The 23287-nt window shown below is 55.2% G+C and overlaps 1 protein-coding gene across 2 annotated transcripts in view; it reads right to left on the reverse strand.

Annotated features, from left to right (window-relative positions):
* AGAP3 (ArfGAP with GTPase domain, ankyrin repeat and PH domain 3) overlaps positions 1-23287 on the reverse strand; it is a 115493-nt gene that overhangs the window by 23382 nt on the left and 68824 nt on the right. For both annotated transcript variants that reach the window (XM_050970913.1, XM_030228887.2), the window contains exons 10-11: positions 18343-18447; positions 13527-13689 (exon numbers count right to left, since the gene is read on the reverse strand). In XM_050970913.1, the coding sequence (XP_050826870.1) occupies positions 13527-13689; positions 18343-18447 (268 nt within the window). The remainder of the gene's footprint in view (positions 1-13526; positions 13690-18342; positions 18448-23287) is intronic.

Consider the following 23287-nt stretch of genomic DNA (forward strand, 5'->3'; position numbering starts at 1 on the left):
CTCGGAAGGGTAATTAGCTGGCGCTCCGCTCCTGACTGCTGCATCCATCTCCTCTCTGCCTCCTCGTGGGAGGGAGCCTGCTGCTGCTGAGGCAGGGACGACGCTGCTCTCTTGGGACTGGGATGAGCTTGGTCCTGGGAATGGTGCTGCTGGGCTGGGCTGGGCTGGGCTGGGCTGGGCTGGGCTAGGATGGGCTGGGCTGGGCTGGACTAGGATGGGCTGGGCTGGGCTGGGCTAGGATGGGCTGGGCTGGCCTGGGCTGGGCTAGGATGGGCTGGGCTGGGCTGGACTAGGATGGGCTGGGCTGGGCTGGATGGGATGGGATGGGCTGGATGGGATGGGATGGGATGGGATGGGATGGGATGGGATGGGATGGGATGGGATGGGATGGGATGGGATGGGATGGATGGGATGGGATGGGATGGGATGGGATGGGATGGGATGGGATGGGATGGGATGGGATGGGATGGGATGGGATGGGATGGGATGGGATGGGATGGGATGGGATGGGATGGGATGGGATGGGATGGGATGGGATGGGATGGGATGGGATGGGATGGGATGGGATGGGATGGGATGGGATGGGATGGGATGGGATGGGATGGGATGCTCAGAGCTCAGACAGTGTCTACCATCACCAAGCCCCAAGTGCTTCCAGCCCTGGTTATGGCCACAGCCACAGAGCAGAGGAAGGTGAAGAAGGGAGAGCAGAACCAGAGGGACCGGAGAAGCTCCTCCTGCAGAGGGGAAAGTCCTGCAGGACCCTAGGGAGTGCAGATGTGACCCCTGCTCCCTCACCCAGCCAGGCCAGGAGCCCCAGCCCATCAGGACATGCCCTTTCATCACACTTCTGAGGAGCAGCAGAGGCTGACATGAATGCCAGTGTTCCATTCTGAAAGAAGGAGCGGCTTCCATCAGCCTCTGCAGCCCCTCCAAGCTCCCTGCACCTCTCTCCAGCTGCCTGGAGTCACCCAGCTGAGGGGGAACTCCCTCTCAGCCCAGCCACTGCTCGCTCACAGACCTTGCACTGTGCAGCTCTGGCTTCTCCCAGGGACCTGCTGGGTGCTCTCAGCAAGGCCAGAGCTCTCAGGAATTGCATCCCTTTGGGAGTGACACCCTGGCAGCTGCTGGACAGGTTCCCTGTCCATGGGGTAAGTGACAGGTGACATGCAAACACTACCTGCCTCTGGGCCAATGCCTGCAGGACCTGAATCCCCAAACTGCTGACAGCTCCCCAAGTCCCTCTCGCAGTCAGTTTCCTCAAGTCCCCCAAAAGAGACTCACTGGTGCATTTTCAGTACAGCCCGGCTGATGATGTCGCACTGGATGGAAAATGACCTAAAACCAGAAAGGCCTTTTCCCAGGCATGACACGTGGCAGCCCAGATGCTTCAGGGAAACATCTGGATCAGAGAAAACTGGGAATTCCTCATGAGGGTGTGGCTGCCCAGGGAACAGGATAAAGGGGAGACAGCCAAAAGTGCACCAGCAGTCAGGAAGGAGATAATTTGCAGAGTCACTTGAGGATCTTTTTAGGATCTCTTTAATATTTTCAAGAGCAATTTGGCAAAATAAAACACAGGGTCTGTGATATTTCCTGGTGACATTATACTGGATGCTGCTACCAGGCCCTTACAGTGTGGAGGAAACCAATTTTGGCACAGGGAATGGGCTATGCTGAATTTTAAGGAGGCCCCAGCTGGAGAGCCCTTTTGGGCTGCCCCGGTTTCATGGCCAAGTACAGGGCAGGTCTTTCTCTGGAGTGCCAGGCCTGCTCCCTCACAGGCAGAGGGACATTGCTGCTGCACCACGGTGCAGAGAACTGTCAGTGTGTGGCTCAGGATGGTCATGGGGGTGCTCCAGGATGGGTGGGGACACCCTGGCATGGAGCAAACCCTGTGTTCTCTGGTACTGCAGAGGCCAACAGCACAGCGGAGATTAATGCTATTAACTGTCTGCCAAAGTGTCCCAAGGAGTCATCAGTCACTCTGTCCGTCAACCACTTGTTGCCAACATGTCATCATTTATTCCAAATAAATGGATTTGGATTATTGTGAGTCACCTTAGCACACTGGCTCCCCAGAGCCTGGCTGGAGCCTGCAGGTGACCACAGCTCAAAGCCTCCCCAAAAGCTACAGCAACTCAGGGCCCTGAGCAGGACCGAACACAACTCCAGCTAGTGGGACACCTCCACCCCCAGAAACCAACGGGCTCTTGGAGGGAGCTGAGAGCCAAGGAGCCTGGCAGAGCTGCCTGCCTGTGAAACCCTGCTGGGGTGGACATAACTCAGCCCCCATGTCAACGAGCCAGCAGCTGCCATGGCAGGAAGGTGGCTGTCCTGGGAGCCCCTGTGGCTGCTGTTCCCAGAGCCACCTGTGCCCCAGAGCCTGTCCAGAGTCAGGAGTCTCTGTCAGGCCGGGTTTCTAAATGAAGCACTGCATGCTGTTACCTGGTCATTGCTGGGTCCTTCCTCCTGAACAGCTTCCATGAGTCCCAAACACACGGGCTGGCTCCCAGACACCAGGAGCCCCAGGATGCAGACGTGTCATTTGAAAGACATCACCCTCTGGGCTCTTCTTGGGAGCTGACCCCATGCTGAGCACCCAAACAGCTCCCAGGTGTCATGGGGCATGTTCTGAGGTGACAGACAGACAGACAGACAGGTGTTCCTCCCAGCTCTGCCAACACTGAACGCCTGTGTGGACTCACTGATCCAAACTGGGCGACTGAGGATTGCCAGCCCAGCTCCGTGGCAGGGCCATCAGGATCTGCCAGCTTGCACACAGCAGGAGCCATTGCCTTGCACTGGGCCTCACAGATGCTCTGACACAAGGAATCTCCCTCCTCTCTCAGTGCTGCCCTTGCACAGCATGGTTTTGGACATCTGCACATGCTAAGTAACTCAGTGACACCCCAGCTCCTACCAAAGCTGACTCGTGGTGGGTACAAACCATCAGGACAGGAAGCTGCATGGTGCCAGTGTCTGTGGGACAGCTGAGAGCCTGGGCTGGCTGTGCCAGCAGGATGGGGAGGGCTGGCCATGACACTTCCCATTCCCCAGCCAGAGCTCCAGGACACACAGGATGAACCAATGCTTCTCCACCCAACCACCAATTCACCTCTGGTTTAGAGGGTGACTGACCCCTGTGCAGCCTCACAGAGCCCAACAGCCTGGGGAAGCCTGGCAATGGGCACCTCAGTGACACTGCCCCCAAAATCCTGCACCAGGAGCACTCTGCCAGCCCGGGCACTGAGGGTAGCTCAGCTCCTCTGTCTGTCTCCAGCCTGAGCTATGCCCCAAGCCCCCACAGAGCCCACGCTGCCAGATGAGGCACCCCACGCCCCCATGGAGCAGCTCCACGGCCAGGGAAGGTGAGCTCTGCAAGGGAGAGGCAGATTCCTGGAACAGCAATGGCACACCTGGAGCAGGGAGTGGCCAGAGGAGCCCCCAGGCTTTGCTGCACAGCACAAACTCGCATCACAGGTCTGTCACTCCTGCCTGAACAGTGACGGATCTGTCAGAAAATCTGAGCCTGACTTGAATGTTGCCGGTGCCAGAGAGATCACAGTGATGCTGGGGAAGTGGTTCCAGTGGTTAATTGCCTTTCCTGCTGAAATCTGGGCCTTATTTCTGGCCTGAGTTGTGCTCCTTCTGCCACTGTCCCTGGATCCTGGTACATTTTAGCTGATAAAGACCTCAAATTTCTGTTCCTATACAGGTATTTACAGGTGGTGTTGTAATTACCTCTTAACCTTTTCTCTGGTAAGTTAAATATATTGAGCTCATCGAACCTTCCTACAAGGTGATTCTGAGAGCAGTTCCTGGTTTTTACAGCCTTTCCTCTCCATCATTTTAAGTCTCATCCTGTAGACACATAAATCCTTTAGCCTGAGTTCTATGGAAGTCCTCTCTGCCTCAAAACTCACTGTTACCATCCACACACATGAAAAAGACCTTGACCACATCTTCTACAATTCCTGAATTAAATAATTCAGCCTTGTTGATTCCAACATGTCCACATCTCCTACCTGCTGTTTAATTTGCTGCCTAATTACAGCCGGAATATGAAGAATTCATCATTCTGTGCTGAGATACATCATCTTGCCTCTTCCCAAACACCAAAACAAGTGCTCACTGAACACTTTGCTTTTTTTCCTTATTAACCATTCTATTATTCCCACACAGTAATGAAAGAATGCTGGGGGGTTAGGATTCATTAGTTCCTAATACACTTGAAAGAAACCTTCTCACTGTCTGTAACTCTGCTGGTTCCTGTTCTGCATCCCCTCGTGCAGGCATGGCAGTGCAGGCTCCTGTGCCAGCCAAAGTGGAAGGTGAGCTGGGAAATGAGCTCCTGGGACTGGATCCATCACTTTTATTTGTATGTTTTGCAGAAACCCCATGGAACATGAACAGTTGAGGATTAGAGACTTGGTGAGATCCATGAGCAGTGACTGTACGTGTGGCTCTCAGGCTGAGCAACTGTCACAGGGTGACACAGCCACCTAAGGAGTGGCCCACCCAGCACTGGGCAAAGATGAGTCTTGGGCATGAAATGGTGGTGAAGGAGACCAAGACAGAGAGAGTGCCAGGGAGGACATGGGAGCTGCCCTGTGCTCAGCACCTGGAGCAGGAACTGAGACACAGGAGCTGAGTTTTTGCCAAGTAAAGAAGCTGTGAGAGTGAGGAAAGAGGTTTTCCTCTGGGAGAAGGGAACAGAAGTGAAGTGAAAGACTTGTGCAGATGTCCCCCAAATGGGGCAGGTAGTGTTAAGTGTCCCTATCAGCTGGGACACCCCTGTCCCCACAGAGAAAGAGATGGGGGGTTGCCCCAGCAGTTGTGCTGTGCTGGTGCTCTCACTTCATCAGTGACTTTGTACCTAAATCCCTCATCACCCCCATTTGTCAAATGTTATTTACCTTCCTCCCTAGATGTGGTGGGCACGGAGTGTGACGCGGGGCAGCGTAAGGCTGCCCTGAGAGCCCAGAGCAAATGGTGACACAGCCTTTGTGTGGCTGCAGCCAGTAAATCTGGAATGCAAGGAGCTGGAGCACTTCCCATGAAGCCAGGATGGTCACTTTGTGGGCTGCTCACAATTCATCACTGCAGGGCCAGGAGCACTGGCACAGGAGCCCCCTCCAGCTGGCTGTGCCAGGCCACACCAGTGCCACAGCCTCCTCCAGCTGCAGCTTCCAGCTCCTGCTCAGCACCTACCCATTACTTTATCGTGTTGCAGTTAATTTTATCACTTTTCAGACACACACAGAGACAGCTGCACAACCACAGCAGCACCAGCAGCCAGCTCCTTCCTCCCGCTCCTGCCCCTTCTCACTACTGGGACAGAGAACAAACAGCTCACATCTCCTCTCCACCAAGATATTTTTAAGCAGTTCAACCTTCTTTTTAACTTTTTGGTATCCAGTAAAATATTCTTTAAAAACTCCTAATTATGCTTCACTTTTTATTTCCCTGTTAAAATTTCTTCTCCCAAAAGATCTGGCACGTAATTGCTTCCAGCTTGGTGAAATTGGCTCTGACACATTTTTGTGTGCATGTGTCTGTGCATGTGTTTACTCCTCTATTTGTGATCTGAATGTTACTCTGCCTGAACACCAGCACAATACAGCCAAGTCACCTTTACGAAGGCACTACTGAATTTAGTTTGGTGACTGTCTGAAGTGGGGGTAACAGCAGTGTTCTCCTTGGGAGCTGATCTGCTGTTTGGAACCAGCTTTCAGAAAGTCCATGGAAGCTTTAGTGCAACTTCAAAAGGTCCCTCAGTGTCTCTACTAGATTAGAAAAATTTACTCTCCAACACATTACAAAGAATTATTTCAGAGAAGCAAGGTGCTTGGGATGAGCAGCGGAAGCAGATGAAGGAAGCAGGGTCTGTGTTCCAGATCACTCTCCTGGTCTGTGACTGTGAAGAGAGGCGTCCTTATGGTCCCTGCAGGAACCTGGAACGAGCTGCAGGAAATCTGCAAGGAACACTGTCTAAAATACAACCCAGAAGAGATCCCTGAGATGGTGGTGGGAGATGGACAGGCAGCACTGACATGGATCCCCCTCTGTGCGTAGATGGAGCAGGAACCTGGCTCTGAGACACAGCTGCAGGAGGGAAGGCAGCAGAGCCAGAACTTTCTGGACTTGCAGAGGAGGGTGGAGCTGGACCAGCACTGGTGACAGCTGGAACAGCCCCGGGTCTCCCCCAAGTGCAACTGGGAGAGGGCCATCTGGGGATGCTGGAATTGCTGTATTTTCCTGCATAACTCCTGTTTCTAGAGCTATTCACTCACACAAGGCTTTATCCACCCCTGCCTGCTTTGTCCACAGAGGCTGCTTGGTGTGCAGCAGCACAACCTCCTGGGGTGCATAAATTCCAGGGGATGGAGCAAGCCCTGCTCTGTCTGGAGAACAGGATGGCTCTGCCCCTTGCCTGCTAGTGATGATCTCTCCCACTGCCCTGGGACAGCTCCCTGTCCAGCAGCACAGAGCAGAGCCCAGGCAAAGGCCCTGTGTGCTGATGGCAGAGGGACTCACCGCTGGAGCCGCTGCCTGCGGTCAGGACTGAGCTGGGGCTGTGTGACAGCAAAGAGTAGGACTTTGTGGCCTGTAACAAGTCACTCCCTGGCCCCTCTCCCTCCTGCAGCACAAGCCTGGGCTGTATGGATGAAAAAGTTTGGTTTGCTGGAAAAGGCTCCCAGTCCACCTTGGAGACCCTTGGCCACCCCTCCAGCCCAGCCACCCCTGGCAGCACCAGGCAAGTAATTTACACTGAGATTTTTTTCACAGGTGGCCACTAATTACACCCTTGTAGCTTTTCCAGGTGCCCCATGCAAGGAACCTGAGCCAGATGTCCCAGAATTGAGAATGCTGAGAGCTACAGCTGCAGCCCCCTCCCTGGCTGCCCTGTGCCCACCTGGCTGCCCTGGACACCTTGGCCAGCCCCGGGCAGGGCTCTGATCACCGTGGCACGCTGCTGCCTTGTGCTTCTCCCTCCCTGCTCCTCTCCTCCTTCCTTTCTCCAAGGCCTTTTCCCTGCTCAGCCCTGCACTGCACGGCTCCTTAGTGATCTGGTAAGGAATATCAGCTCCCAGTAATTATCTCTAATTAGGGTTAGTGATTACACTGTTGGGTTGGAGAAAATCAGGCTCTGCTTTCCCACTGGGGAGGGCAGGTAGAGCTGGGCTGTGGAGGGAGGAAGCACCAGCAGCTCCCTTCGTGCTCTGATCCCCTCCATGAACCTCTCCCTGCCTGCACAGCTCTGGAGCAGCCTGTTCCAAGAGCAGGAGCCATTCTGACCCAGCAGGATCTCACCCTCCAGCCTTCTGTCCAGCACTAGAATCAGGCACCAGATTGCTGGTCCTGTCCTGCCTCGTGTCATCCCACCTGGCTGCAGCCATGCTCCTCCTCTTCCCATGGAGTCCTGACAATTTCCAACTTCTACTCAATGCAAAACTTTAAACCAGCAGCTCAAGCCTCACATTTGGATTCATCCTCCACCTTCAGACATGCAGATAAACATTCGTAAGAGGTTACTGTAGGACTGTAATGGTGAATGTATAATATTTATAATATACATATGAATTTGCAGTATTTTATACATGATTCATGATGCCAAATATTAATTACAGATAAATTTTCGTAAATCTCTCATCTCAGCTTCATCTTCAGACTACAAACAACCTGTTAACATATTATTGGGAAGGGCAGAAGTCCCACACTGACAGACCCTCACCCTCTTCCTTTCAGCTCAGCATGCCCATGTCTGAGTTACAGAATCCCAGTCTGGTTTGGGCCAGAAGTGACCTCAAAGATCATCCACCTGCAGCCCCTGCCCTGGCCCTTGGCTGAACACAGTGACTAACACTGGACTTTCACAGTCAGACTCTACAGAAAGCCAAGGGAGCACACAGCTGGAGGGAGGGAGGGGTGTCCCCACAGCTGGCACAGAACCAGCTGTGCATGGGCACTGCCCCATCTCAAGCAGTCCCTCAGGCTGGGGGGCACTGGGGGTCCTGCTCTGGCTTTCCCTCTGCTGCCCAGCTCCCAAGGAGCACAACAAAGAGCAGAGTGGATGGGATCCCACCTCTGAGCAGAGCACAGAGCACAGAGCACACACGGCGGCCGTGGAGCCACTCGTGTGCACGGCACAGAGCAGCCGTGGGACTACGGGCCAATCCCAGGGACACCAGAGTCCATCCAGCCTTCCCTGACAAGTGCGGAGCACAGGTGTAACTTGGGATGCTCCTGGTCACACGCCAGGACAGGGTGACCTGAGCTGCTGGTGGGAGGGGAAGCAAAACCAACTTTGTTTCAGAAGTCAGAGCTGAGCTTTCCCTCCTGAGTCTCCATTTCCATTCTTTTGTATGAGATTAATGACCCTGCTCTGACCTGAAGAATCTGTTGTGCAGCCACAACCAGGAGAAAGGCAGGAGATGATCCACCAGCCTCCTCTCTGCCATGACCTGCACCACCCTGCTCTCACTGCTCTTCTTCCCTCAATGTCATTGTCCCCCACGGCGAGCAGCGGTGTGCCAGGGAAACAGGTTTTCCCTTTTCTTTGTTAATTCTTCCCTCATTACATTTGAAATTCCACAATCAGTGTGCACTGTAATTGTCGAATTTGATGCTAATGATTAATGAATTAAACATGGATCCATCAATTAGTCCTCGGAGAATAATTCTGCATAAAGCAGCGGATAATGTAATTACAGTAACAAAGATAATGAGATGTTAACATCGACGGAGCCCGACGTGACATGATCACAGCAGGCTCAGCAACCCCGGCCTGGGGGAGCCAATCCCTCACTCTGCAGAGGAAGAGCATCGGGGGGCACGGGCCTGGCGGGGGGGCCCTGCCAGCGCGGCGCTCCCTGGCACCGGCACCGCACCCGCCCGCCAACGCTCCCGGCCACCCGGCCCCGAGGCCACCACGGCGCTGCCAGGGCCAGCAGGGACCCAGAGAGGATCCCAAACTGCTGGAGACCCACACCATGCCCTGCCATCCTGTTTGCAGGGGCTGAGGCCAGCACGGGCTCCCTCCCAGCACCGCACCCGCACAGAGGCCCAGGGACGGGCACGCTGTCACTCCCTGTGCACCGAGGGCTCCCTGGCCTGGGCTGTGAGCCAGGAGGGGGTGCCAGCACACAGAACTCGGCCCAGGGACAGCTGGACCCTCGTCACCTCTGAGCAAACAGGAACATCAACAAGCCCTGCACCCCAAGCAGTGCCTCCCACCACCGCACACTCTGGAAAACTCTCTCCCTGGAGGAGATGTGGGAGTGATGCTGCAGAAGCAGGAGGAGGAAGAGGACTCACACTGGCACTGGCCCCAACACACGTGTCAGAACATGCAGATTGTTCCTTGGGCTGCAGTGAACTGACCAGCAGCAGTCCCCACCCAAAACCCTCTGGAGCTAAAGCTCACAACTCCGTGCTGAGTCTGGCTGGCCTGTCCTGCTCAGCCTGCCCTGCGCTGAGGACACGGCTGCCATCTGCTCTCTGGCACCACATCCCACAGGAGACTCACGGTCCAAATCCCCTATGAGCCCCCCAGAGTGGAGCAGAACTTTCCCCTTTAGCCTGCTCCCTTCACTCTAGTGCTCTGCTCCCCCACCTTTGTTTCCTTCAGTCCCATGTCTGTCTGCTGCTGGAAACACCTCCAATTGCTGCCTGCAACCACCTCTGCACTGCTGCAGTCTCTTCCTGCACTTCTCTTCACTTCCCACTCCAAGGCAGGCTTCCTAGTGCTCAGCTCTCACAGCCTCTGCCATCCCCGAGCTGCAGAGCCAGCTGCTGTGCTCTGTGCATGGCTGTGCTCCATGCCACGTACAAACTGTCACAGGTGTCACAGACCACGGGTCCAGCACCTCCCTGTCCAGCTGCCCTTTGCCAACACTCTGGAGCAGGTCCCTACAAACCTCTGTGAAGCAAGAACTGAGGGCTCAGCTGGGCTGAGGCTAGGCTCTTGTGCTCGACACTGTCCCTTGTGCTACCATCTTTCCTCCCTCACTGAAGTCCCTTTTCATCCCAGCTGCACTTTGATACAAGCTGCCCTCATTCCTCGAGCCAGAAACGTGATGCAGCACAGACAAGGCCAGGTGAACCTGAGGAACCATAGCAAGGATGCACCTGGGGGCCGTGGGGGAGAGGGCAAGAGAAGAGACATTCCAGCAGGCAGAGGAGCAGCAGGGATTTGAAGGAGACACCTGACCCACCAGTGCCACACCTCTAGTGAATACCTGCCTTCAGGCCACAGCACCTGCGAGCTCTGGCAGGAGATCTGCTCATCCCTTTCCTGCCCTCTCCAGCCCAACTACTGTAGTGCCATCTCCTGCCATTGGCAAGGACACCTTCTAAGGGACCAGGCTGCTCCAAGAGCTGTCCAAACTGGCCCTGGACACTTCCAGCAATGGGGCAGCCTCAGCTCCTCTGGCCATCCAGTGCCAGGACCTCACCACCCTCACACGGAAGAAGTTCCTAATATCCAATCTAAACCTCCCCATCTGCAGTAAAACATCATTCTCCCTTGTCCTGTCACTCCAGGCCCGTGTCCAAGCTCCCTCTCCAGCTTCAGGCACTGGAGGGGCTCCCTGGTCTTCCCAGGTTAACACCTCCAGCTCTCTCAGCCCATCTCTGGAGGAGAGGGCTCCAGCCCTTGGAGCATCTCCATGGCCTCCTCTGGACAATGAGAACGCATCTGACCCAAAATAAAACCAAGCTTAACTACAGTAAAGTTGCCTTCTTGAATGGTTTAAATACTGGGCCACAGAGCCCCCCTGGTTTCACAAACACAAGTCCCTTCCTCATTCCTGCTGTGTTTAGCTTGAAGCTGTCTATACCTGCTTTGGAGTTATTCTGAATGCTCACCAGAGCATTGCACTCATGTATTTTATCTACATACAGGGCAAGGTGAGACTTCATTTTTTCCTTCTTCTCCCCTCTACGTCCTTGGTCTTTCATCACCCCAGGAAAGGACAGTGCAGTGGACATCAGCCAGCACAGTCACTCACCTTTGCAGAGTTCAGGTCACAGAGGAACCACAGACACTTGCTCTGAACTCTAACCACTGGCCACCTGGCTTTGCCCAGAGACTCCTGGGGCAAGACAACAAATCCCTCATGTCTCCAAAGTTTGTGTCCTCTGAAGATTAACTTGTGACTGACAAAGAACTGCAAACTTTGAAGTGCTTCTTCTCCAGTTCCCAAAATATGTGTCAGATGAGAGATGCCCAGTGGATCCAGTGTCAGTCTCATCCACAGTCCCAAAGGTGGCAAAACTGTGAGGTCACTGCTAATTTGAAGCCAGGCAGATTCTCCTCAACCCTAAATCCAGCCCAAGGCATTGCACAGGGATAAGAGCACATCACCTCAGACAGTCTGTGTCCCATCAGTGCCCTTGGTGACTGCATCCTCTGCTATTGGCCTTGGAGGCATCAGAGAGAGATTAAAACGTTCCACAGAAAAGCTTTTACTGATTGTGTACCAGACCAAAAGCATTTCTGACACTGCAGGCACAGCCTGAGCCAAGGCAGGACACACCCCTGGGTGTAAAGCTGCTGTCCTGGTGCTGAGCCCTGCGTGGCCACAGCTGCTCTGGGCAGAGGGCCAGGGCAGAGAGCCAGCAGGGGATGCCAGAGCCACAGACCCTGCATGGCAGTGACCACTGCACCACAGGGTCCCACCCTGCACACACACCCAGCAGCACCCCCAAGCTGCACTGAAGCACAGCTCCTGGAAGAAAACTGTCTCATTCTAAAGGCTCAGTGCTGAGTCCAACTGCTCTCCAGACAAACTATTCCAACATTCATTTCCCCCCTGCCAGGAACCTGCACCTCCTCTCCCATGCCACTGCTCTAGCTCCAGCCCCACGCTCTGAGCCTGCCCCGTGGCCCAGACTGCAGGGGGTCTCTCACACCACACTGGCTCCGTGGCACTGGCTTCCAGCAGCAGGGATCCAGGTACAGGTACATCCCAGGTACATCCCCATCCTGCTCCTGGGCAGGCTGGCCAGCAGGGATTAGTAATCCAGGTACTTCCCAGCCTGCTCCTGTGCCCAGCAGGACTGAGAGCACTGCTGGAAGTAGGATATGGCACTAGGTGAGCAGCTGGTTTGACATCAGCAGAAGCTCCTCTGTGGTGTGAATCCTTGCCCCAGCTCTGACACCTCTGCTAAGTCAGAGCTCAGACAAGGCACCTCTGACAGGCAGGCAGAGAAGTGTCCCTGTCCAGAGTCAGGAACTGTCCCCTGCCAGGGAACAGAGTGTGGGTGGTGGTGGTGAAAGAATGTCAGTGTACAGTGGAGAGCCAAGGCAAGGAACAGGCAGAGTGGCACAGCCCTGGTCAGGACTGACAGTTTATCCACAGATGACTTCTGACATGTCAAGAACAGCAGTTTGGGTTTGGGAGGGCTCACGATGTCCTCCTTGGCACCATGTGAGCAGTGGGGTTACTGTGCCCCATTCCCTGTCTGTGTCCCTGAGTGTGTGATGCCAAGGACTCCAGCAGCTCCTGCCCCTCACCCCAGCTGCATCCCACCTCCCCTTAGCCCCAGGACACTCTGAAGCACTGTGCTGACAGCACCTGACCATGGGGCAGAGCCAGGGCACAGAGCAGGAATGGACCAGATGGGGATGTGCCACCCAAGCTCACCCTGAGTGCTGGATTTGGAGGGATTTCTGTGATAGCAGCACCACCAGCACTCCCTCAGCATCCCAAACAGAGCCTTTTCCACAACCCGTGCACCAGACTGTGCCAGCAGCTAGATGGGAAGAAGGCAGGTGGGAACTGCCCACCCTGGCAAGGACACCAGCCCCAAGGATGCAGAAAAGGCTCTGGGAAATGTGGGCAGGATGGTCCCAGGTTCAACAGTTCCCCCTGGCAGGGTGAGAACCTCCCATGGCAGCAGCAGCAAGGAGGAGCATGGCAGGGACTCTGAGAGGAGGAGTGTGACAGGAACTCTGTGAGAGGCCAGAGGGGCAGCCAGCCTCCAGTGTCACCTCACCACACTCTGGGGCAACTCTTCAGTGAGCACACAGAGTGATGATCCCAAACCAGACCTTCACATTTCTCCAGGGAAAGGTAAGGAGGAAAGAGGGTCCCAGAACCAGAAAGAAACAGAACACAACTTGTCAGGAACCAAGAGCCTTGGGATTTCCTTTGGTTTAGGGAGCAGCAGCTTCGACCACGTGTAGCAGCTCACCAGCCTCAACACTGTCCTCAGGGTGAGGAAATTCCTCAGGGGTTCACACTGCCAGTTAAACCCCCTGACGTTCTTCTGTCCTGGACACCAACCAGCACAAAATCCTAACAGGATTATCTCTTACCTGTAAAATCCTAAAAGGATGACCCAGGGAGCTCACCTGGGACCTGCACAGAAATGCTAACGCCCACCAAAGGGAGTCCCCGAGGGTGCTGAAAACAACACTCCAGAGGGGTTCTGTCACCAGCTCAGCAAACCCAAGGGCTGCTGGGGCATCGTGGAGGGACAGCTGCTGGCCCTGTGGCACCCACACCAGCTCCTACCTGTGCCTGCTGCCAGCTGCGAGCTGCTCCTCTCCTTGGCCAGCCCGTTGGCCTTGGGGCTGGCGCTGGGCGCTGCCGTGGCCCGGGGCAGCCGCTTGCCCGGCACCTTCACCGTGGTCCGCAGCAGATCGATCTCCTTGCCGTGCACGTTCTGCATGTAGTCCTGCAGCAGAGGCACAAGGGTGGAGGATCAGCCCTGCCCCAGCCACACAGCTCAGCTCCCCCATCCCCAGAGTCAGCGCTAAGCCCTGCTGGATGCCAGGACAAGCCCATTTGGGAAAGCATGGCTGGGGATCAGAGACCCGATGGAGCCAAAGGTCACACAGGTGGCCAGCACTTCTTCCTCCCTGCCATCCCTTGTTTAATCTCAGCACTCAACTGCAACAGCATATGATATGATATATGATATGATTAACATAACATAACATAACATAACATAACATAACATAACATAACATAACATAACATAACATAACATAACATAACATAACATAACATAACAACATTGCATAAGCAATGGGATACCTAAAAATTCCCTCTCAGGTCACAGCTGGGGTAAGAGAAACCCAAAACAACAGAACTCAGGTAACTCTTGCTCATTCACCTGCAGAACTTCCTGTTATTCAAAACTTGGTGCTTCCACCATTTCTTCTGGCAGACAATTCATTACACAATCAAAAGCTCATGTGCAGACTGTAACTATCACTCTGCCCAGTCTTCCAAGAGCATCTCAGCTTTCAGTCAGAACAAGGGTGCAGACTCCCAATCTCTCCTGAGCATTGTGTCCCTTCCTGGGCCTCCCACCCTCCCTGCCCCTGGGGCCCCATGGTTCTCCAGCCCTCTCTGATGTGGCCAGCTCCTCCTCAGGCTTGTGCCCTCAGAAGGGGAAGACTCTTGTTACAGGGGGGAACTGTAGGTCAGATCCCGAGGGAGCAGGGACCAACACTGGAGCTCAAGGCTCTGGGAGGAACAGGAGCTGGGGACTACATCCCTGGGCTCCTCTGCTGCCATCAGGAGAGGAGCCACAGCTGTCCAGGGAGAAGAGCTTGTGGCTGCTGCAGGGGGCTTGGGTTTACTCCAGTTCACAAGGAGGTCACCAAAAAGATTAACTCAGAGATGGTCCCCGTCTGCTTCCACGTCCAAGAAGATAAACACAAGAACAAGCTCAGTTTAAGAGCAACAATCCTCCCATCCTGGACCTGAAAGCAGGTGACAGGGGCTGCACAGGCCATGCTCTGTGCTCTCAGGTAGCTATTTACAAGGATCTTAGTCTCCCCACAGCACCTTCTCACCTTGGTGTGAACTGCTCTCTTCCCACTGACCCCCCTGCAGGCATCCTGCCCGCAGAGCCCCCCCGGACCCGGGGCAGCACAGCCCCCACGCCCCCGGGCAGCCTGGCCTCAAACCTTGGCACTCCCCAGCCAGCACCCTGGGCGACTGACACAGCCCGAGCAGGCCCAGCTGCCCCCAGCTGGGTGCAGAGCTGGCGCCAGCCCTGGGCAGGACCCTCCGAGGGCTGGAGGATTTTCCCTCACTCAGCACAAGTGCCGCGGTCGCCGGCTGCCTGCCGGAGCGAGCGGTCACTGCCGCTCGCTTTTATTACCCACCATAAAACTGCAATTTCTTCCCAAGCCTCCTCGCTAATTACCCAGCCAGTTCTCTCATTTCATTTTATTACTGGAATTAACAACGAGTTCAAAGCGTGGAAAGCTATTAAGATGTGTGATTAAGCCACATTCAATTAGTTTCTACAAACAATTTAATTGATGTTGCAGATAGAATTAACAGAAGGTGATTGTGTGAATGGCTCCACTGGCTGCAAAATGGGAGCTGCTTCCCTGGCTCTGTGCAGCGTGGCCGGCGAGCCTGGGCTCAGCCACGCACCTTCCCAGCAGCAGAATTCTCTCCAAGGCTTTGGGGAAGTGATGGGAAACTGCACCAGGCTCTTCAACAACTTGTTCTTCTCCTTTCACTGAACACACTTACAGAAAGGTAGAACATAGATGCAACAAGGAAAGCCCTGCTGAATCCTGGGATGAGGCTCCCAGCACTCCTGCCTCCATTTCCAGGCATCCTGCTTGTCCCTGGAACCACCAACTGCTCTGGTGCAGAGGCAGAGGTGGCACCTCAGGGCAGAGCCCACCACTGACCCACAGCTCCCAAGCATGAGTCTGGGCTGTGGTCAAGGCAGATTTGCTTCCATCAGGAAAGCAATTCCAGGGCCAGGGCCAGCTCACCACCACGTGTTTTGCCAACTGTGACTGAAAACCCAGAGTTTACACCTGACTCCTGCTGAGGAATCTTTCAAGTTGGGCTGGAGGTACCACGATCCGGACCCAGAAATAGGCTGAGTGATGAACTCCCAAAAACAGATGAAGGGCTCCACCAGGAAGCTTTGGTTGGTAAAATCAGCACTGCCAGAGTCGGGCCCTGACCTCCATCCAGTGGGGCATGGACACACCTGGCCAGATGTGCACTGGCAGAGAAATAAATTTGGGCTGCTGATCTCTGAGGTCCTGACACCACCCCAAGTGGGACAGGGAGAGAATGTAACAGAGATGAAAGAGAACACAAGCCAGGAACTGCCCTGACTCATGCCAAGGAACAGCCACTGGGAACACAAAAAGAGCACAAAAATGCTCTGGGACACTGAACATCCTGATGGACAGGGAAGACCCTCTTCCTGCAAGGCTCAGTCTGCTCTCAGGGACCCCTCTGCTGAATTCTCCAGAATTCCACCATCCCCCAGACACATGGCAGCACAGGCAGGGAAGAAGCCGGGACTTCCCATCCCAGGGCAAGAACCGGATGCTGCAAGTCCCCTTGGCTGACACTCTGTGGTTTGCTTTGGCCCACACCATGCCAGCCAGCCTGGGATCTGCTGCTGCCACACTGAAGGGATTGAAGAGCACATGCCCATCCTCGGGAACACAGGTCTGCTCCATCCCTAACGTGCTCTGCTTGCGTCACCCTGTGAACGGACATGGGAGCTCTGCCTCGGGCTACAGAGTACAAATCCATCACAGCAACTCCTGATTCCCTCTGGAGGATGGGGAGGAGCAGATACAATGGGACACCCTCCTCTGGACTACCTCCTCCTCCTGCATCTGCCCCTTCCAACCAGGCTGTACAGCAGGTACCACAGGGAAAGGGAGGCAGGGAGGCCTTGTGGGTCACACTGCCAAAACTGCAGTAGGCAGTGGGACATGATGGTGGGTGCCAGGGTCCTTCCCCAGCTCCCAGGCAGGTGATGCCACAGGGCAGCACGCAGAACCCCAGCCTTGGGGCAGACAGGCTGGGCAGCCCATGCTCCGTGTAATCCACCCTCACTGTAGGTAAACATCCAGCAATACACTCCTATCTCAGGGGCAAGGTTCAGAGCTCCTCGTGGAAACCAGGCAGGAGAGGCCAGCTGGCATCACCCTCAGCAACAGTGGATCACCAGTGGCACCAGCTGGAAGCAAACCAGATTTTTTCCCAGGGCAACACAGTAATGAAATGAAACACTGAAGTGCAGGATGGAAAGCAAGTGGCATCAATCTCGATCACCCCCTGAGGAAGGAATGGTGAAAAAAGGAGGGAAACCTGGTGTGTGGCAGCAGCAGCATCTGAGAGTAGCTAAACAATAGCCCAGAAATTGCTCTCCCTCCAGAGCTGATGGTAATAGCATGGCAATTTCCACGGTGGAAATGTGATAAGCCCATACACACGGGTGCACAGGTGAGCACACACAGAGAGAAGGCAGCAGCAGCCACTCCCTCCTGGCTTGGTGATCTGAAGACCAAAAACTGGGGTTGCAAAGTTAGAGAATTGACAAGTACATCATAGTACGGGGATTGAGAACTCGAAGAAAAAGCTCTAACAAATTAGAGAAAGGAAATGCAATGGTTGGGTCTCCAGTTCAAGGACAGGAGGGTCCAGGGGCTCTGGAGGTGGATAACTGAGCAGGGTAAACCCTGGAGTGATGGTGCAGGGTGAGTAATGAGGAGAAAGATTCTGAGGCTCGGGACACATCTGAGGAGATCAGGGACACACTGAGGGCCTGGAAACATTCACAAGAGCTGGAGCACCTTGTTCTTCTCCTTGCAGCCCCCTAAACCACTGCGTGCCCCCCAGCCACTGTCCGTCTGTCTGTCCTGTGGCAGCACGCCCTTGGCAGAGGTGCAGGGCCTGTGTCACAGGTGTGTCTGTCGGAGGCTGCTGCTGCAGCAGCAAACTGTGCTCGAGAGGGAACGGGAGAAGCCATTAGCCCCACAGTGGGGAGGCGACAGAGATGGATGGGGCGGCAGCTGCGCGCCCGAGCCGAGCGAGCAGCACCAGCGCGCTCCGAGGGCAGCGCCTCGGCAGGCTCTGCACGGCCACCTCTCTCCATTACCCAACGCCCAGCAGCCAGGAAAATCACTGCACACCCAAATGGCAGGCAGATACAGCTGCAAGGAGTTCTCTGCCTGCTCCTCGCCCGGCTGCAGGGTAGGCCCTGCTTTAAAGGACTGAGCAGGCAAACAGGAGAGAACTGCAGCTCACGGTGTAACCCTGCACAGAGCATGCTTCCACCAGCCAAGCACTGAACAAACAGCCTGCAGGAGACAGTCTCCTCCAGACCCTGGTGAAAACCAGGTCTGCTGAAAATGCTGCCTGGGAGGGGGCCAACACTGAGCTCCTGCACAGGGCAGAGCCCAGAACTTCCATCTGCTGTCAAACTCTTCCCCAGCCGCTCTCTGCCATGATGGCTGCTGCAAGAGCACTGCAGCAGCAGCCACAGTGTGGAGGACACTGCTCTGTCCCACCCTGCTCCTCTACTCAGCCCAGTACTCACGTGCAGGCTGGGGTGGTAGGTGAGGACCCCATTGTCACACAGTGTCACGTACTTCTTCTTCCACTCCTTATTGAGGGACTTGCCACTGCGTTTGAGGAGAATGCCCTAAAAGAGAAAAGCCACGAGTCTCAGATGATGTTTGATCCTCATGCACCTCATGCTCCACTCCAGCACTGCCCCTTGGAGACTGGTCTTTGAGAAGAAACGACGAGACTGCTCCCAGACCTTCTCCCACCACCCAAAGTGCAGAGGGATGGTCAAGGCAGGGAAAACTGGGGACAGGCAGGGGCCGATTCAGAAACAACACTCCAAATACAGGTCTCCCAAGGGATGCACATTTTCTCACCTACTTATGATTCTGAGAGCTGTCAAACAGAGTAGGGATGGACACTGCAATCCCAGGAGGGAGTGCAGGTCCTGGGCAGCTGAGAGTCAGGGTCATCCCCTTTTCTCATCAGGATTTTACATGGGATCCACCCTGCTGTCGCTGGCACCACACACTGCCAGGGCCAGGAAATGATGGCACTCAGATAACCCAGACCTAACTCCACTGATCTGAACCAAAGCTCACAGCACAACCCTCATCCTCTCCCCATTCATTTTTGCCTCCCCAAGAAATCTACCTCTAGCAGCAATTTATTATGTACCAGGTAAGGACAAAGGTGGAGAGGGAGAAGGAAGCTGGGGCAAGACACCAGGTGCAAGGGCTCTGGAGCAGGGAGAGCACATCAAGCACTCTGTCAGCAGGGAGGGAAGCACGGCATGGGGGACAAAAGTAGGAATAAGTAACAAAGTCTGGGAAAAAGCTGGCTCTACCAACTGTCAGGCCTGGCCCCTCTGAAAGTGCTGTCTGGACAAACACCCAGACTGCCTGCTCCTAACTTGGCAAAAATCTGGGCCCTGGGCCAGCCCCTCCTCAGAAACCTGGGCAGAAAGTCTCAGCCCTGCCAGCCCTGGCATATTTGGGGGCCCTGTCCCAGTGCCTGGAGACTGAGCTGCTGCTCCTGCACGGAGCAAAGGCCCAGCACAAAGTGGTGGGGAGACAGCACTGCCAGACGGGAGCGTGAAATCAGAATAAATGGAGCACAACAGGCAAAGTCCCTGCGACCACTGCAGCTCGGTGCTCCCAGCAAACAGTGGGAAAAGGAACTGCCCTCCACACATGCAGGGATGGAATAGCAAAGCAGAGAGGCTGGGGCAAAGCTGTGTGTGGGCAGGATCAGATCCCTTGTCGGGATCTACCCCTGGCCCTCAAGAGCTCAGAGGACATGAGCTGAAGGATTCAGGTAGAGTCACAAGGTGCTGATGAGAACAGGGTATGGAATGTGGCAGCTGGCTGACAGCTCCTGCTCTGCCAAGGGCTGCCAGGGGGCAAGCAACAACCCCTGGAATCATAGCAGGAGAAGAGAGGAGGAGGAGGAGGAGGAGGAGGAGGAGGAGGAGAAGCCAGTGCCAGCTGGTGCAAAGAGGACATTAGAGGAGCCTGGTTCTCCCTTGGGTAAAACACACTATCTGATGGCAGGAGTGACTGTGCTGACAAGTGTTTTTAGCTTTCTGTCAGGCCTTTAACTGAACAACAACTCCCCTCAACACCAGTTGTACAAAACCCATAGATGCAGCAGTGAATGCAATGAGAACTAGTCAAGTGTAATGAAGGTCTCAAAACACATCCATGTCTGAGAACAAGCAAAATAAATGTTATAAATGGCAAACCCGTGTCCAATAGGACTTACAGAGGTCCAGCCAACCTGCATCTGATTCAGGCTAGTTCCTCAATGTCTTGATCAAATGAACTCCAAGAAAACATAAAACCAGAAAACCTAAAGGGAATGTTGCAACTGCGTGGTGTAAATCAGTGCAGTGACTGGCCCTTAACCCAGCTGCCTCCTGCCACTGGGCAAACTGAGCTGCTGAGGACAGCAGGCACAATCCTGCTCAGGGGCAGGTGGCAGGACTCTGCAGTGGGCTATCAGGGCTGGTCCTGCCCAGGGACTGGGTGGGAGCTGCCCACGTGTGAGCTCTTGGGCTGGATGTGCCACCTCTGAGCAGCTTTTCCTCTGTGGGAAAGGTGCCTTGGTCTGGCAGCACTTGTAGGGCCAGACAGGGCAGAGAGTGCCCATCTGTGGTACTGTCACAGAAGAGCAGAGCTGCAGGAGTGCTGGGAGATCAGCTCGGCCCTCCCTCCCTCCTTGGACAGGCTCAGCTGCACCACGGCACCCCAGCCTCTTCACAAAACCTGCACTGATGGGCACTGGTCATCCCCAGCCGAGATGGGATCCTGATGTGCCTGCACCTCCCAGATGAGACAGCAGCCACGCCATGCCAGGGGCAGGACAGCAGCCTGGGTCCTGTGTGCCATCCTCCCACACACAGCCAGCAGTACCCGTGCTGCCTGTGGTTCTGGACCCACACAAAATCATCCTCTCTAACACCACAGCTGGGCCACACATTTCCCACACAGGGTACGAAAATGATTGTTCCTCCTCCCACACAAAGCCACTTTAACATCCACAGCTCACCCAGGTAAATGGTGAATTCTCTGTATTTCAGAACATTTGCTTGGTATCTTTCAAACAAATCTGCTCCAGACTGGGCTGAAGTTACGGATCTAACTCAAAGTCACTGTGTGGAATTCTCTGGCTTCTGAGTGTGACAATTCCTTCTGAACACAGTGATCTCTTCTGGGCATGTAATGATCCCTGCTGGGCATAATGATCCCCCTTCTTGCCCTAAACCCAGCTCAGTTCCACAGTCTGACCCTGACCCTACAGCATCCTTCAGTGCAGCTCCTCTCCTCCCCTCAGTGTGACTCCAACCTGACACTACAAAACACCCACCTCAGCACTGCCCCAGACACACGCTGCCTGCAGAGAACAGTTCAGCTGCAGTCAGATCAGCCTCAAACCTGCAACTTGGCCAACTGAAGCACAACCAAACTGAGAGCAGGAAAGGAGGGCCCGGCACTACAGCCCCTTTGTGCAAGGCAGAAGGAACAGAGCTCCAGAAGGGAGAAGGACCCAGGCTGAGTGCCCGTGCTGCTGCCCAGAGCCTCCCAGGCAGGCTCCTCGTGCCCGAGAGCCCTGTGCCAGGACACACAGGCGCTCCCCAACCTCCCCGTGCACCTCCTGGGAGGACCTGCAGGCAGGAACTTTCTCCAGGTCCCTCCCGTGTCCCACACAGAGGGAGGGGAGCCCGGCGCCGTTCCCCTCCCGGCGCTGTGCCGTGCTGGGCTGAGCTGGGCTGGGCTGGGGCTCAGTAAAAGCAGCAGCAGCAATATGCAGTGTAATGAAGCAGGGAGTGGTGATGGCCCCCAGAGGACTCGTTTACTCCACAAATCTCCCTTCCACTCACTTTTTGCTAAGAATTTTAACACCAAACTTAATTGTGAAGTCGCGTATTGATTGGAAAATGCAAATGGCAATTTAAATGTAATCTAAGCTCCCAGCATGATCCCAGCTCCCAAGGAGGAGGAGTCACCCGCCCTGGGCCCTGCTGGAGTGCATGGCCCGAGCAGAGCCAGGCCAGGGGCCAGGGCACCCTCGGGCTGCCAGCACGCCCCATGCAGCCTTCCCAGAAAGATCTGGTAGATGTGCAATTAGGAGCTCATTCCTGGTAACAAACAGCTGAGGAAGCTTCCTCTCCCAGCCTAATTAACCCACTTCTCAGAGACAAGTGTCCAGCTATGAGGGAACTCTTCCAGCCCTGCAGGACCATCACCAAAAGGACACTCCAGCACACAGACCCTGAGTCCCTGGCACAGAGCAGCCCTGGCAGAGGCACCAGCTGCCTGGAGGGTGCGTAGGTGCTGTTCCAGGTGTGGGGGGGCCCCAACACCCACTGTCTCACCTGTCCCCTTGGGCAGCTCCATCTTTTCCAGATGTGCATAAGGGAGACAGATCAGGTCACCCAGAGGTGCTGTGCTGCAGAAGGCAGTGACAAGTGACAGCCAAGCACCCTGCAGTAGCAACACATAACCCTCCTCAGCCACGGCTCCCCAGTGTTTCTGCAGCACCCAGCTGTACCTCCTGCTCCCTGGCTCCATGCAAACCCCAGACCCCATGGGCTGAGGAGGGCTGTCAGTGCCTCCAGTGCTTGTTCTGTGCTCACAGAGAGCAGGAAGGACCATAGATCACAGTGATTGCAGATGGGTGAGCCTGCTGCCCCCAGCACCCACTGCCCTCAGCCATGGGCTGGCAGTGGGAGCACAGACCAGCCTCCTTCTCCCAGCTGCTCCCGAGGTGACCTGCCAGCAGCCCCAGCACCAAACGTGCCAGCCTAGGGGTGCCCATGCCCAGGGAAGCCAATGCTGGCCACAAAGCCAGGCAGCAGATCTTGCCCATGTGCCACTCACAGCCCCAAACCCAGCAGCTTCTGTGCTCTTAGGGCTGGGCAGGACCAATGAGTGATCTAAGAGGAAAACCAACTAAAGGGCCCACTGTCCCACTGCCTGTCAGAGACAGCAAGCAATGAGACCTCCACCATCCTCCAGAAGGGACAGCTCCATACCAGAGACCAGAGCAACCATCCCCTCTCCTGAATCTCTGTGATACAGAGCTACACCTCCTGAGAGTCTTTGCTCCTCTCCCTGTTGGTGGTACCCAGCCATCACTCCCTGTGGTGTAGGGCCACGGCAGGAATGTGCCAAACTGTAGAGCTAACCTCACTAGGGACCACGACAAGCCCTTCCCCACAAGCCACAGGCTGGTATCTGCTGGAACAAGCTAGTGTCCACCTGTCAAACACCACTTCCCCCCATGTATGCTCCTGTAAAAACATGCCAGGATCTCTGTGAAACCTCCTCTAGCAACTCTGGCTAGAAAAGGTGCCAGTCCTGAGCCCAGCATGGACCTGGATCTCCCATGGGAACTCTTTGCTCCAGGTTCTCCTTGTGAGCTGCTGCTGCCATGAACTGGTTCCTCTGCTTAGTCCGGAACCAGGCAGAGGT

The sequence above is a fragment of the Serinus canaria genome, chromosome 2, assembly GCF_022539315.1.
Source record: "Serinus canaria isolate serCan28SL12 chromosome 2, serCan2020, whole genome shotgun sequence".
NCBI lineage: Eukaryota > Metazoa > Chordata > Aves > Passeriformes > Fringillidae > Serinus > Serinus canaria.